This window comes from Phallusia mammillata, chromosome 8 (assembly GCF_965637545.1).
Source record: "Phallusia mammillata chromosome 8, kaPhaMamm4.hap1.1, whole genome shotgun sequence".
Lineage (NCBI taxonomy): Eukaryota > Metazoa > Chordata > Ascidiacea > Phlebobranchia > Ascidiidae > Phallusia > Phallusia mammillata.
In genome coordinates, this window is record NC_137259.1 from 559875 (window position 1) to 571655 (window position 11781).

The 11781-nt window shown below is 39.1% G+C and overlaps 1 protein-coding gene across 1 annotated transcript; it reads right to left on the reverse strand.

Annotated features, from left to right (window-relative positions):
* Positions 1 to 1050: 1050 nt before the first annotated feature.
* Positions 1051 to 11768, reverse strand: LOC145204306 (sperm-tail PG-rich repeat-containing protein 2-like). The gene is made up of 13 exons (XM_080076797.1): positions 11112 to 11768; positions 10313 to 10432; positions 9671 to 9848; positions 9181 to 9309; positions 8859 to 8902; positions 8414 to 8611; positions 8025 to 8177; positions 7198 to 7355; positions 6385 to 6548; positions 5945 to 6031; positions 4747 to 4945; positions 2306 to 2382; positions 1051 to 1231 (listed from the first exon to the last, which is right to left on the reverse strand). Exons 1-13 carry the CDS (start codon positions 11204 to 11206, stop codon positions 1064 to 1066), a joined length of 1770 nt encoding a protein of 589 aa, XP_079932923.1. The 5' UTR covers positions 11207 to 11768; the 3' UTR covers positions 1051 to 1063.
* Positions 11769 to 11781: the final 13 nt, after the last annotated feature.

The window sequence follows — 11781 nt, forward strand, 5'->3', positions numbered from 1 at the left end:
TTCACTACTACTACTACGCCGCGCCCACCGCAAAAACTCACTACAGGCTGCTCTTTGCCGACACGCAGCGGAAAACTTTCCTAATGTACTTTGGGCGTAAATGCTTAACAGTTCGACATAAATGCAGTGGTTGGATTCAGCCGGTTCGCACCGGTTCCATAAAACCGTCTCACGAAATTTTATGAGATCAGCGAACCGGTTAACATTACTGATTACTGTCAATGGACTTTTTGTAACAGAACTGGCTGAAAAATATAACTTTTGTGATAGAACCGACTGAAAAATACGACTTTGTGATAGAACCGGCTGACAAAAAAATGAATCCCACCACTGCATAAATGTAATTAAAACATACTTACACTCAGTCCTAGGTTTTAATTCAAAGCTATACAAATTGACTTTTGAATAATAACAACAAGTTGGCCCATATTGACTTCAGTTCGTCAATAGCTACTGATTTTAGTAAATTGACGAACAGTATCTTCTGTTTTTGTGCTGCAATTTTTGACAGATAGCCGTTTGAACGGACACGCGTAAAATAAATCGTGTTTTTGCACTTATTTCATATTTGAGTTTAATCCTGTTACGAAATCGGACACAAACGAAGTTTCACGCAGAAGCGAACTCATTGTGTTTGAGTTTCAAACAAGCAAAAGTCGCCAGCAATTACAAATGCATTAGTTCGACCCTTATATCAGATTGGAAAGAAGTTGTCGTGAAGCAATAAAGAATTTGAATTGTGTTTAAACTTGTAAACAAAATGAAAACTTTGTATTTTCAAAAAATGCTGTGTATGCAAATTATGGTTTACACCACTTACAAATCGATAGAAAATGTATATTTGTAGTGCACACATTTAAACAAAAATTTTCTACAAAATACTTAAATAGCCAAATATTTAAACAACAACAAAAACGCTGGAATTATAAAAGACATGGTGCACTTGTGGAGCGTGAATTAAAAACCAAGACAACAACATGTAGTGAAACTTTTTAATGGTCACAGTGCAAAGCACGTAGTGCACAGTGAGGAAATATTTATTTAAAAGTCCGAAGTGATAATGTTAAACTCCCAACAGGAACGCTTGTTTGGCTGTCGCAGTTCTTCCCGAGTCGAGCACAGGGGTTACTGGGTTATGTAAGGTAGCATTAAATGTTCCGCGCAGCAAAGTGTTGGCAAGCAGAGGACTAAGTTGGTAAGCTCCTGGGCCGGGTACCTCTTCTTTCTTCATCTGTTAAAAGTAGTTTTCAGTTTTGCGCCAAGTTTGTTCACACAAAATAATAAACAAAGTTTAAAATGAAATCAACCACTACAGTCGCAGTTTTCCGGTGATTACTGTTCTCTACATAAATATAATCCAAAACCAAGTGTATAAAACCTTAGGCCAAACAGAATCAACCGGTATGCAATATTTGTACATAATTTATATTTCACCAAAAAGTTTTTGGCATTTTCAGTTCCTGTGTATGAATAAAACGTTCAGATAACAAAGAGGGTTAAGTAAAATAGCAACGACCGGTCAAAAAGCCTAAGTAGACAACTAAAAGCATTTTTAACGAGCAAATATTTTTATGCAGCCGATTGTTTTGAAATTAATAGTGGCATTTTTTAACAAACCGTTCCACACAGGCAAGCATAGCAGCGAGTTTGTAGGTGTTTTATGTTAATGGCACGTGATTCACGGCTATCGAATTATAAAACACTTAAAAATACCCGCAACAAGGTTACGAAAGGACAGGCCACTTATAAAGAACCAAGTAGTGATTATGATTTGAATACAAGAGGATTTGTCGAAAGCTAATAATTTAAATGTCAGATTAATTACAAACTTGTTGGTATTTACCATGGAAACAAACTACAACTTTCGATCACGATTTTACGCTGCGCTTTTGTTGCCACAACAAGATTTTATGCGAATGGCCACAGGCAATGGCGATCTGCTGGCTTTCCAAGCATGAATGTGTGAATGGCCTGCGCGTAGTGACCAACACAAGCAAAGTAACGACATCAAAATATTACAACACTGGTAAATAGGAGCAGAGCTGTAAGCAGCATGAAATTGGGGCCCGAACCCGAAAGTACAAGCCTGAAACACGGCATTACTCATTTTAACGCCTGGACCAAGCCTGGTGAGAATGCGGCAAAATGATACCGAGTGTTAAGTCAGGTCTAAATAAAAACCGTGTTATTGAAACTCCCGCCTGAAACCGAAATACTCGACCAGGCTTACAACCCTGGCTTGGTGATTCTAGTTAAACTGAGTTGCTATGGAAATGCGCTTAAAAGTCAAGTTTCAAACGTTTACCTCTTGGAACCTGTCTCCCTTCGTTACCATGACAGCCAGTTTCACCTTGTCTTTCATCGATTCTTGGTCATAAGTTCCTGAAAAAAAAAGTCAAACTAGAAGAGTGGCTTTCTGATATACTTCCATTTTATATATTCTATACGATATTTACCAATTAACTATACACATCATTTGATCTACACATACGATTGTTTTTGTAAACAAAAACTGATGGGTCCCCACACGCGCGTTTGTGCGGATTTACAGTAAACAAATGTTGCGGTGATTTTTACATTCTTAAGGACAAATTTTTAAAAAGCATTAACCCAACAATAAAAAAAATTGTTCGTATTCTTTTTGCACTATTATTGTCATGTAATTACGAAATTAAAAAAAACGTAACAAAGACTTAAATCTAATCTCTTGCTTTGACCCAGATATAGTCCTCCAAGGTCGAGTTTTGAACACAATTTTTTTAGAAAGCTGTAACAGTTGTGTTACAGACACTGTAAATTAAAAAGCAATTTGCTACAAGTGTATACATAACAAATTGTTTTTCATTTAACTTTGTTTCGCAAAACGAGTACCATTGACCAGTAGTAACCTCTCAGGGTGCACACGCCAAACGACTGTTTGACCTTTTGACACCGTTTTCAATAGCACGCCGTCATTCGTGTTCAACAATACTGTTAAGCCTAATTTATACATGCCTTGAGTATTGACTCCTTAATTGATTGTCAAAAAAACGCTACGTTATGAAGGAAGTTCTGAGCTGTGTTTGTAATACCGACTAGTTAACCTTAAGTAACCCGTGATCATGCGGCAGCCAACCTGACAACGAGCGTTTAAAAAAACATTTATTTGGCAAAACTCAAGTTAATTTTTTCAGCTTAACTTTTATTAACAAAGTTTTTCTTGACATATACAAAACGGAAGCACGGTTATTAGGTTTAAATCACGTCATAGGTGTAAAACCTTCGCCAAAACTGAAAATGTGAGTGACCACTTAATAAAACGACATAGCATTGCTGTGCAAAACAGCTGATTTCTAATCACTGAAACGACGTCTCGTAAAACGTCTGTCCGACGTCAAGCTGAGCCCTCCCGCTATCGTAAACCAGTGAGTTACTCTCTTGGTACTTCTGCCTACAGTGTCTTTCTTGACCAAACGGGCGTTAGACACATTTATGTTTCGGGGGCCTATGGGTGAACCTCTGGGTCATACGGGGTCAAAATTCACATGGACCATCTTTAGACCAATATCTGCAATGTGTGTAAATTTGAAAAAGTTTGAACCATTCTTTCTTGACCAAACCGTGGGAACAAATCTGCGTTAGAAAGAAAAAAAGAATATAGACAAAAACAATATGTGTCCCCTTCAGGGAAGGGGACCCATAATAATGTACTTTGGAATATTTCAACAAGCGTGTATCGTGACCAAAGTTTGTGGCGTTGTATATCGCTGTTCTATTATAATTTAATTTGAAGGCGACCGTTTCGGCTGCTATCGTGCTGTGACAAAGTAGATACGATTCGTTTGTCGTTTGTGTGTCGTTGCGCCCGCTGTGCCCCTTTGTCATGAGCGATCAAATTATATGTGCGTTTCGGACGTTAAAAAGTTGCCGTTGTGATTCATTTGGCTCAGCTCGACCGGTTGACCACAAGAACCAACAGACGTACGCATCGCGCATTAGCTAACCAAATTCAACCAGCGGTGGGATTCAACCGGTTCGCACCGGATCCATAAAACCGTATCACGAAATTTTATGAGATCAGCGAACCGGTTAGCATTACTGGTTACTGTCAATGGACTTTTTTGTGACAGAACCGACTGCAAAATATGACTTTTGTGATAGAACCGGCTAAAAAAAATTGAATCCCACCAATGGTTTCGAGCATTATCTCTTCACTTCTCTTCAAGATAATAGCCAAATCGTTTACCACCATGCTTTGCCAACACGAAACAATCATCATCTATTACAGGGATGGCGAACCTTTTTAGTTGAATGGGTCAAACATGAGATCAAAATTTGGAAAGAAAACAAAGTTGGTCACATATTTTATTAAATGTCGATGCTACGAAGCTTGTTGCTGCAGACGATTCCTGGCACTTAATGTTATGAAATTCATGTGTGAAAACAAGGATTCCCATCAATATGTGGAGCTGTACAGCGTCAACAAAGTTACAACAAATCGTTTCAAGTTGTAAGTTTAAATAAACATATCTGTTGCCTCACAATTGACTCAACAATCTGTATTTTAAGACAATAGGCAATCTGGCAAAGGGCTCAAATCAGCGGTTCCCACCTTTTTGGTTGCTTAAAGCAGCGGTTCCCTAGTCTCTACCTATGGTAATCAATATACATTTTTGAAACTACAAGTGGGTCACTAGAATTCACGTGGTGGGTCACTTCCTGACCCGCGGGTCAGTGGTTCACCATCTCTGTTCTATTACGTCATACCTGGTCCTGGCGTGTCTTTTTCTGGTTGGACGAGAACCACATCACGTGGTGGGGCGAAACGGTCCGAAGCCGATAGGAAAGCGCGGTTTCGTTTGAAAGCCTCCTTACTGCGTGGTACTGCTGTTCCTCGCTTGTGTTGCGATTTCTGGAACGAGTTCGCGACCTCGTATGACCCCGGCGGTGGGTTGTCGTGCAACGTCTGCGGGGTCAATGACATTTAGTAACCTTAAAATTTCATGATCATTAAGTTTCAAAAACAGGCGCACGCTTAAACTGGTTCCCTTGTGTGTTTCACACAATCACGTATATTCTTGGAGAAAGTCTTTTTTAATTTTTATTAAAATAAATTGGCATGATATGATTTATATTTGTTGATGTTGATGCAAATTGTAAAATGCGTGTGAGTTTTTTGTCAACTGGTACATATCCCAAAAGTATACAAGTGTTACATAAGTTTTTGTTTTAGGTGACGGTGTACATTAATATCTGGATATATATCTTAGCTGACAGTTTCAGTATGTGTATTTCTTATTACAAACCACTGCGGATATCGATTTAATAAATACCTGGATATAGGTCGATAAATAACTTGTTTCTTAAAGTGTTCTTGAATAAGAGTTTGTTATTTCCAAATGGCATCAACATAAGACATAAGTTTATATTCAAGTGTCCATGTATATAGGTTATTATAAAATATAGGTTATTGGGAAACTTGTTTCGTGAGGCGGTTTTTGTCTCAACTAGTAGGGATGCGCCGAGCCGAGCCAGAACCCGAGTACTCGGTACCGAGCATCGCCTTTTTTGATGCTCGGTGCTCGGCCGAGCAGTTGCACAAACTGACCCGAGCGTTAAATTTGCATATTCATGCCCTGCTAACATACGTAACTAGTGTTCGAAGGGGTGCCTATGAACAAAAACAAATATTTTTTCAAATGTATTAGATGGGTGAAAAACGTGTACTTCTGAGGCCTGTACAGCTTAATACAGGGCTGGTGACTTAAGATACCTTCTTGTAGAGCTAAAACGTAGAAAGGGGATTTTTTGTGACGTCATAATGCACCGAGCGTGCTCGGCCGAGCACCGACCATTAACGTGAGATGCTCGGTGCTCGACCAAACAGAACATTTGCAGTTTTGGCACATCCCTATCAACTAGCATCAACATAGCAACATAAGGTTAACACTGATCCACACATCACCTGAGCAGCTGGAGCACTCAGTCTGTCACTCAGTGAAGCAAAAGTTGATGTGAGTTGTTTCTTGTAACGCTCCTCAGATCTCTTTGGCTGTGAAAATATATTTGGTCAGAAGTCACAAAGAATCACAGGGCATTTTCATTCCTGATCAATGTATAATTTGTTTATTATGTTCCATGGGATACAATGCATTTGACATAATGTGTTAATTTCATGCATTTGAACATAATGCATTTGAAGTTATGTATAACTCGAGTAGGTACAATTATGTCACATAAAATCCTATAAAGCATGCTTACAGCAAACAAAAGGATAACTTTTAAATTTGATTTTTGAGGTGATTCATTCCATATATATTTGTATTGTCGACCTCAAGATGCATCAATTTAGCCCAACACACATTTCCAATAGCAAACATTACTCCGGCAATCTTGCTGTCTTACCTGATAGTGTGAAGGTCCAGGTAGAGCCACTTCATGCTTCTGTATTATCGGCATAATCCTGGCTGAGGTGCTTCCAAACGCTCCACTCCTGGTGCTTTCCAAATAAGCTTTCTTCAAACTTTCTTGAGCCATGCCAGTGTTGAAGATGTTGTAATGTCCTGGTCCTGAACAAGTAAAAGGTTTAAACAAGTTTATTGTTTAGTTTTACCCTCTCAAATCCAAGAGTTTTTTAACTGATTTAATTGTTTTTACTATTTTTGTATTAAAGTCATTTTCCATTTACCAAAGTTTTTCTTTGAGACACTTGCCTTGGTTATATAATTCCAAACAATGCCATGCGGGTTGTTAACACTGCATTATGCTTTACTTGAGGAAATAGCTGGGCAACATTAAAGTGCTATGGAACGCAAACAGTAAAGGGTACCATTGGTGGATGGCGGTTAAACGTGCCGCAGCTACCTACACTATAACTTAAATGTGTTTTGTGTATTTGTACCAAAGGCATAGCAATCCTAACACACTTGGCTTGTTAATTTTAAGCTAAATCAAGTATTTTTTTAGTTAAATTAATTTTTGCTGGTAAGCTGCAGACAGTGCCAACCGTTTTGACCTATGAGGTCTCAATAGTGCAGCTAGTGACGAGCGATAAGCCGTATTAGTTCCCCTTACGGCACTGTGCACTGTCTGCAGCTTATCATGTATCGGTTCAAAGCTTTTATATTAAATTTTTGCTGGATTTGTGCAAACAACCATGTGAATACAGGCAGGTAAGAAAGACAACCAACAACTTAAAGTTACATATAAGTATTTTACCTGGCACTGTTTTCACTTTCCGATTGGGCTGGAACCTCACAGCAGTTTGGCCAAATGGGCTCCGTTTCATCCCAGTGATCTTCTTCAAAGCTTCCAGAGCATTTCTGGGGTCATTATAGGCCCCGGGGGCAGGGGTAATACCCTTCATGTCATTAAACCTGCACAAAATTTGCAAAACTGATAAACTATATGAGATAGATATACTAACTGTTACAATGTTGCCCGGTAATTTACACCTATACAATTGGTCAATATTCTTGTGAGCGAAAAATGATACAAAGTACAGTTGAGCCAGTGCCGCATCAAAGAAACACAGAGATCATATTACACAACGTTTTTAGTCTACATGCCTCCTAAACGTAAACACATGGGTCAAGGAGTTCTGACCTCTTAACTCTCTAAAGGTGATACAGATAGTTCTAGTTAGCAATTCTAGTTTGAAAACATGTTTTTTTGCAATCAACTGATAACATGCTGCAGTTTTGAATAAAAAGTGCAATTAAATTGTCCAGCTTAACTTCCTTGCAACAATCACATCTTTGCTGATCAGTCATTGAACTAACAATCCCCTACTACGAGGCTGACATGTGCAGCATACAAGTTAGGCAACCTTGCTTGTGATTCGACTTTCGGGGGAATCTCCACTGAGCCTGTGTAGCTCAGATGGCAGAGCAAGAGAGCCGGAAAAACTCCTGTCGTGGGTTCGAATCCCACCACAGGATAGGTTTTCTAGCCTACGCCTTGTCATATTGCAATGCTTGGAAGACCAACTTGAAACTCGGCCAGGCGCATTATGATTTTTACAGTGAGTTACAAAATCAATTCACCTTCTAGCTTGTGACATGAATGGAGGGTGTTCAACCTCCAACCCTTCAACATTCACAGGAGCAGGTTTCTTATTAAACTGTCCATTGACCTCATACTTCCCGGGACCAGGTACTGCTTTCTTCTCTTCTTCTTGAACAACTATTTCATGGTATCTACAAATTAAACATCAGCAAAAATGAATATGTTGCGTAAAACTTGCACACATCTTTATGTATTAGTTTAATGCATTTGTCAGCTGCTTTTATGCATCTGGTCAAAACATAGCTGTTCAACTGTTTTAGTTTTTCGACACACAAGCAATTACAGTGATCAATAAAATTCTAACTCATCAACTGTGTTGTGTAGCTTTAGTGAACCCACATAAACATTTCTTTTCTTGCTACTTTACCTCGGTAGTCTCGACTCAAAAGTTTTTCCATCAGGGTTAAGAACAGTCACAATATCGCTCTTTGCCTTTGGTTTGTGAGGATCGTAGTCGCCGGGTCCAGGTCCAGTTTTCCCACTAAACTTCATCCGATCTGCCCTCAATGAACCAAAATGCACTCCACGATACTTCGCTGTTGCTTGCGTCTTATCCGTGTTGATTCTTTAATAATAAGAAAAGTGTGAAATCATTTGCTAACATGTGTGGGCGCAGGTTTTTTTTTAAGGTTTGGTTTGGTTGACCGCTAAGTAGTTTTAAGAGACCGACAGTGTTTCATTTAAATACCAAAAACTGTAGTTGTAGTTGCAAGTCCAAATTTTGGGAAACCACTGGAGAAATTTGGGGGACCGTTTCGATCCCCCAAAACACCTTAAAAAAAAACACTGTGTGGGTGAATCAACATTATTACCTGTAGTAAGCTGGGCCCATACTTCCATCTTTGCCAGGTGGAGCCTGCAAAACAACACAATGATGCAAATCATACTGGGAGGTGTTTCACATTAGTTTAAAAACTAAAAAAATTACATGACAGATTTAAAACTGGAAAGCAGTCAGTTGGAAACCACAATAAAGAATTCTAAACCTCAACAGCAAGTTTTCAACATTGTAAGCTCTACAAGAGCCATTCAGTAAGTTTCATTTAGTTAATCTAGCTTGGTAAAAGATAACATAAAGGTGCTAATTCTTGATCCAAAAACATCCTGAATAACATACATTATATTTTTTGTTACCTGTTTTCTTAGAGTCCCATTATCAGTTTCTTCATAACCATAAGCTTGTCCAGGACTGGGAATCGATGGAGCATCAGGTTTTCTTTGGTATCTCACTCTGCTTGTCACAATGGCTTTTGTTTTGTCAGGCTGTTGAACAATTAAGAATAGAGTCTTACCAATGATAGTTTGGAACAAAAACATAATGGTCACATTTGTAACATACAATTTTAAGAGCTTTTGTGTGGGTATTAGCAATCTAGAAAGCTTTACTTAGCTCTTGCTAGGTACCATTAGTACAAATTGTTGACTTTCAAATATTGAACTTAAATAATAGGCATAATCATGTGGGACTGTAAGTCCTTGGATGGCTACTGGTTATCGATTTATGCTTGAAATATATCATGTGTGAACACAAGCAACACAATTCTTAACAGACACACCACAAACGTGATGAATAAAAGCAAATATATACTTTTATACCAATTTCCAACAAACTATGTTAACACACCTGTGGGACAGCTTGAGCAACCACTGCTGGGGCTTTCGTGGTTTTCACCCAATCACTTTTCTTCGACAAGTTGTACTTGCCAGGTCCCGGTGTGATGTGACTGGTCATGGCGGGTTCGGAGAATCGGTTGCTCTTGTTTGCTAGTGGCCTGCCACCTACTGGATGATCTTGTGCAAATCTACAAACAAACAAATATGAATTGACTTAGAGCAGGGGTATCCAAAGTGCGGCCCGCGGGCCAAGTGCGGCCCCCGGCAACATTTCACTTGGCCCGCGGCTGTTTTTACAAATTGTGTTGCGTATGTAACGCCATACGTTGGATTATGTTTTGGGGTTTGGGCGACTTTACGCAAAGGCTTTCCATGGAACTTTATTCACCAGTAAAACGGAAGCATACTTAGTGCTGACGCAACAAAATTCCACAATTTCCTTAAATCCCGTATATTTGTGTTCTGATTCTAAAAAAACGTCTTCACCTGGTAAAAATTGCCCCCCATCAAAAAAAGTTTGGACACCCCTGAGAAATTGAACATTGCTTCGCCAAAAGATAAGCTGGTTACATTTAACTTGCAGACAAAAAGTAAGTTTCCATTCACAACACAGTTGACATGATCACTCACCCTGGTTCACATGATCACTCACCCTGGGTCATATGATCCTGGTCCCGGTGCAGCCATCGTTGAATCTCCGATGTGAAATATTGTTTCCCTTCCCATCATGGATTGAAATGGAGCGTATCCGTCCGCCTTCACCCATTTCACACTAAACAACAAGTGGTAAAAATAAACTATCTTGTAATGTTTGAGTCCAGTCTGCACAACATGGCAGTTCCCGTAGAGATCTTGGGCCAGTCTGCAGAACATGGCAGTTCCCGACGAGATCTCGTGCGTGCAGGACCTACATGTCCCGCGTGCGCGCATGCACAACCCGTAAGTTCGTATGCAAGACCTATTTTAGCAGACACGAGGTCAAGACAGGCCAATTAAATGCCTTGGTGCAAAATTTTCGCATGCAAACCCCAAAACTTGGCGTGCAACATTTTTTTTCAAAAAAAAAAATCGCGCGTGCAGCTGCCACACTCTGCAGACTGGATCTTGGGCATGCAGGACCAACATGTCTCAGTCCCAAGTGGCGCGAACACAACCCTCAAGTACGGGTACAAGACCAATTTGAGCAGGCGCAAAGCAAGTGCTGGTCAGGGCATGCAGCTGCCATACTCTCCAGACTGGGTTTAATTTAAGTTGGGTTTATTTTGTTTGGTGAAAGAAAACAAAGCAACATATTCAAACACAATTAGTATAAAATTGCAACATTTGTATGTAGCAAGGTAAAGTGGATCAAGGTTAAACATAGAGCTTCACAAAACACATCCAAAAAACCATTTAAAACAGCCCAGAACATTTGATAAAAACGTGACTTATAAGTGACTGATGTTTTTTACCTCGGTGCAGGTACATCGTATGTTCCAGGACCAACGCTGTCTTTGGTGCTACCGACTATGTAGTTGGCAGTTGGTCTTGGAGCTCGATCATACATCGCTATCTGCTAGTTATTCCCACTCATATAACACAACTAATCTTCCACATTTAAGAAAAAATACAAGTAATTTTGTTGCTCGTAAAGTATTTATTGTTACCTGAAACAATTTTTTAGAATAAATAAGAATTTGTGTTAATTCATTGTTTTGTAAAATTGTTAATGTTAAAATGGCATGTAACTGTGCGGTTTATTAAAAACTTCAGCATGTGCAACATTAAAATGACTTCTATAAAGTCGGATTTGTTAAAACACACCTCATGCAATCAACAAATTCCACGTTACAACATTTACCCAGCTGCAACTTGTACACAATTAACGTTGCTAAGTTACCGCCCGATCATTCCATAGAAATCAAAACATTTAATTTTATTGAAACTTTCTTTCGTTTGCTTTTTCTTTGAGCTCACAATTTAGGTAAAAAAGGAGTACAGACATTACTTGCTGATCACAATCGTTGTTTTTAATTTAAATTTTGTAAAAAATAATAAATGGAATAAAAGGCTTTATAACCGCTCCACAGGAAGTTATTTTCCAGCTAAAAACCGAATTCCATGGGCTATAAAAGTTGACTG

Excerpts from the sequence above, each read along its gene's own strand:
- LOC145204306 (XM_080076797.1), bottom strand. The coding sequence starts at position 11,206 with ATGTATGATCGAGCTCCAAGACCAACTGCCAACTACATAGTCGGTAGC. Across the intron at positions 4,946-5,944 it reads TGAGTGCTCCAGCTGCTCAG|ACGTTGCACGACAACCCACC; the intron begins GTGATGTGTGGA and ends TTGACCCCGCAG. Across the intron at positions 1,232-2,305 it reads AGGGAGACAGGTTCCAAGAG|ATGAAGAAAGAAGAGGTACC; the intron begins GTAAACGTTTGA and ends TACTTTTAACAG.